The 3,503-nt window shown below is 30.3% G+C and overlaps 1 protein-coding gene across 2 annotated transcripts in view; it reads right to left on the bottom strand.

Annotated features, from left to right (window-relative positions):
- The window catches only part of LOC107605478 (cytokinin dehydrogenase 7), a 6,047-nt gene that overhangs the window by 791 nt on the left and 1,753 nt on the right, over positions 1–3,503 (bottom strand). The window contains exons 3-4 of one of the 2 annotated variants that reach the window (XM_021105237.1): positions 1,719–1,981; positions 1,133–1,571 (exon numbers count right to left, since the gene is read on the bottom strand). In XM_021105237.1, coding sequence (XP_020960896.1) covers positions 1,532–1,571; positions 1,719–1,981 — 303 coding nt within the window. In that variant the 3' untranslated portion in view covers positions 1,133–1,531. Of the gene's footprint in view, positions 1–1,132; positions 1,572–1,718; positions 1,982–3,503 lie in introns of those variants that run through there. The other variant, XM_016307369.2, reaches the window with a different exon arrangement.

Here is a 3,503-nt window from a genome sequence, read left to right as displayed (position 1 = left end):
TATTTTAAAATAAATTCTAAAAATATATTTTTTTTTTCCAAAATACTTAATAAAAACAGTTATATTCTTAATATACATAATAAAATCCAAGAATTATTGTATGTAAATTGATATGATATGATGCAAGACTTTTATGATTTGTGTTTTGATGATTGATAAATAAATGCAAAGGGGGTGGGGGGGACCCTTAAAAATTTAAAAGAGGAAGCAAATTCCAATCCCCAGAAAAGGGCATAGGGCACCATTATAATTATAAATTTAAATCCCTGTGTGTGTGGAACCAGAGAGAGTGATTTTGTTGTTTTTGTCTGCCAAAATTAAATCTCGTTTCTAGAGCCCCATATATACATACATATTAATTAGACCATATGATATACAAAATCCGGTGTCACTGTAATCCGGTTGGCAAAATAGATATTGCTTTGTCCATTCTTAATTGGCAACCACTGACCCCATTTTGAAAGATACTTTGATGATGGGACATAGAATTTATAAAATGGCAAGATTGAAGAGAACACATATATATCTTGTTTTTTTCCTTTTTCTATAGCTAGTTAGTTTCTTCATTATTCACCCTAGTCTTTAAGATTTTTTTTCCCAATCCATTGGAACATGTATCATGGATGTGATATGATAGATGTACCAAATTTGGCTCACAATCTCTTCTTTTCAGTTTTTTTTTTTGTGTTTATCTTATATTAATATATTTTTAAAAGAAAAAATAGATATTACTTCTTATAGGTATTGTAAAAATGAGTTGCAATTCAATTTTATTATTAGGGTTAGTAGAAATGGGAGTTTTATCAAAACTCAACAAAAATTCACAAATAAATTAAAATTACCCATCTAAATGACTTAGTGATGCTTATGACTTATGAGGTTATAAAATAGTAAAAATACAATAATAATGAAATTAATAGTATAGCACTTAGCTTGATTAATTAGGAAAAATTTTAAGTGTATCGAAAAACACCGGTGTTCCAATTGTTTTAACCGTTGATTTCAATTAATATATATTATATATAATTTTTATAATTCAAATCAACAGTTAAAACAACTGAAATATCGATATTCTCGGTATACTTGAAACTCTTCTGATTAATTAACCTCCAAAAATATTTGAAAATTTAGATGATGTAAAGTGTATCATAATGTACGGAGAAATTCAGTGTAAATATGGTACAACGGTCAGTATGATGAAACCCAACAACTGAGACTACCTTACGACCAAAAGATGATGAAGTCTTTTAGGGTTACTGGTCCCACTTATTTTGGCCTCACCCTTAATAGAAAATAGTAGAAAATATTAGACCTACCCTAAAAATCTTAACTACCAAGTTTAAATTTGTGGTCCATGGACTTAAAATTAAAAGCGTAGTAAAAAAAAAAGGCGTTACAAAGAAGCAAAAGATATATAGAGCTCAGCACTCAGGTGATTTATAAATGTGAATGTGACCTAAAGTCTCAATTTACAGGTCACAAATTTGTGCCCTTATATGGGACCCTTTTGGCCTATATCTCCTCTTGCATGTCATGCACAAAGGTGGTTGTCATTGTTTGAATCTTTTAACCTCGTCATTTTGTCAAATAAAATCATTCAAATAATTAGAATGTACCAATTTATTAAGTGTTAAATTGAAATTCTTGTCTGTGTTGTAAAAAATATTCGTTAAATTAATTATAATATATGTAACAGTTGATGAAAGTTTAGTACTTACTTGCTTCGCAAGAGGGGATACACTAAAATGGGGCCACCAACACCATTCTTGATGATTTTCTTGAAGACTTCACGATCAAACTCAGCAATGTTGGACTTTGATATAAACATGTTCAGCCATGGATGAGGTGCATCCCATATCCCTTTTACTTTTGCTTCCTCTTCAACACGCTTCACACGTAGCAAGAATTCCATGTAGCTCACGTCCACTTCGAACTTTACACCCTCCACGAATCGCAACCGTCCAACTAATTTCTCTACTTCCTATCACAAAACAAAATACAAAATACAAAATAAAAAACAAAAAATTTTATACAATTATTTAATTATATTTATTTTATTGAATAATTAGAATAATATTACGGCCAGCAACTTTTGTGATTAGTAGCCATCAAATAGTCATCAATAATAATTTAATGGTGTAAGATTGGTGTGAGATTTCATCCAATGACTCACCTTTCTCTGCTGGTTACATGCTGGCCAAAATTCAATAAAATTGATAGTCCTAAACTTTTCCTTGGATAAATTCAATATTAATGAATATCAACAGATTATATCATAGGTGGCAAAGTTTATAGAGGAGGGTATTTACGTCATGAAAAAAGAAAATTGATAAATAGTGTTTTATTTATTTTACAAGAGATTGCAGAAAATGATGGCTTATTTTTGGCTATTTCCTGAACTGTGTGGGGACCGTAACGTCAGGGAGATCTCAATGATCAGAGCAATATGCAGCACCTAATGATGTAACATGACCATTTTAACCTCACCTATAAAGAAACCCTACGTTACCCTTTTTACGCTAATAGCTAATAAAGGTACAAGTCCCTTTTGGTAATTTGAACAAAGAAAACATAAGCTTCTTAGGGAAAGTGTTGTGTCAGAAAATCCAATGGAAGATACATTACGACCGAGTAGTCAGTTTTCAGTTCACGAACAACCATTTGCATTTATTAAACTACGTACCCAGAAAAATATGTTCATTTTAATAATAATAATAATTTTCTTAAAAGTAAAATTAAAAATAATTTATTGAAAAATTAACTTAACTTATTTCGAACTATCAAAGATTTATAATTAACGACAAAATAACCCATGCGTGTACTAAATAAGATCAAAATGAAAGTTGGAAAGATAAAAAGAAAAGAAAAAGAGTAGAATTTTCTAGAAAATCGAAATCACAAAAAGCTAAACCCAACATTACTTACTAGTTACTACACACAATGACACAATGATCTGTTAGAATGTGACGTTATGCTGTGCCAATTCGTACACGTGTAGGTGAACTCTGCATGTTTTGACTTTTTACTTGAGACACACACACACTAAAATGGTTCTCTAGCACCTCCACTTTATTATTATTATTATTTTCTTTCTAAAGTAAAGGGTATCTCTCTGTTTCACACTCCATATAAAAGATTAAAAAATGTCTTTTTAATTTGAGTATTTTGGAGAAAATCGAATTGAAAATTCTGAAAAATTTAAAAGAAAAAAAAAGCTATTGAATGAATTAAGGAATACTCATTTTTAATCTTTGGATATTGTTAAGTTATTTTTTATTAAAGTAAGCGCCCTCATATTTAGTAGGTCAAAACTTAGTATCATAAGGGGGACTTCGTACCCTTATGGGGGACACCACTATTAGCCCGACCCCTGTGACCCCCCTAATAAAAAGGGTTTAAAAGACAAATAACTTCTAGCGAAGTGTATCATATACCATGCTAAAAGAGGGGAAAAACGGCCAATGCTAATGTATTATTAAAAAAAAAAAAAAAATAGAGAATGA

This window comes from Arachis ipaensis, chromosome B06, assembly GCF_000816755.2.
Source record: "Arachis ipaensis cultivar K30076 chromosome B06, Araip1.1, whole genome shotgun sequence".
Classification (NCBI taxonomy): Eukaryota; Viridiplantae; Streptophyta; class Magnoliopsida; order Fabales; family Fabaceae; genus Arachis; species Arachis ipaensis.
This window is presented reverse-complemented; position numbering and strand designations above follow the sequence as displayed.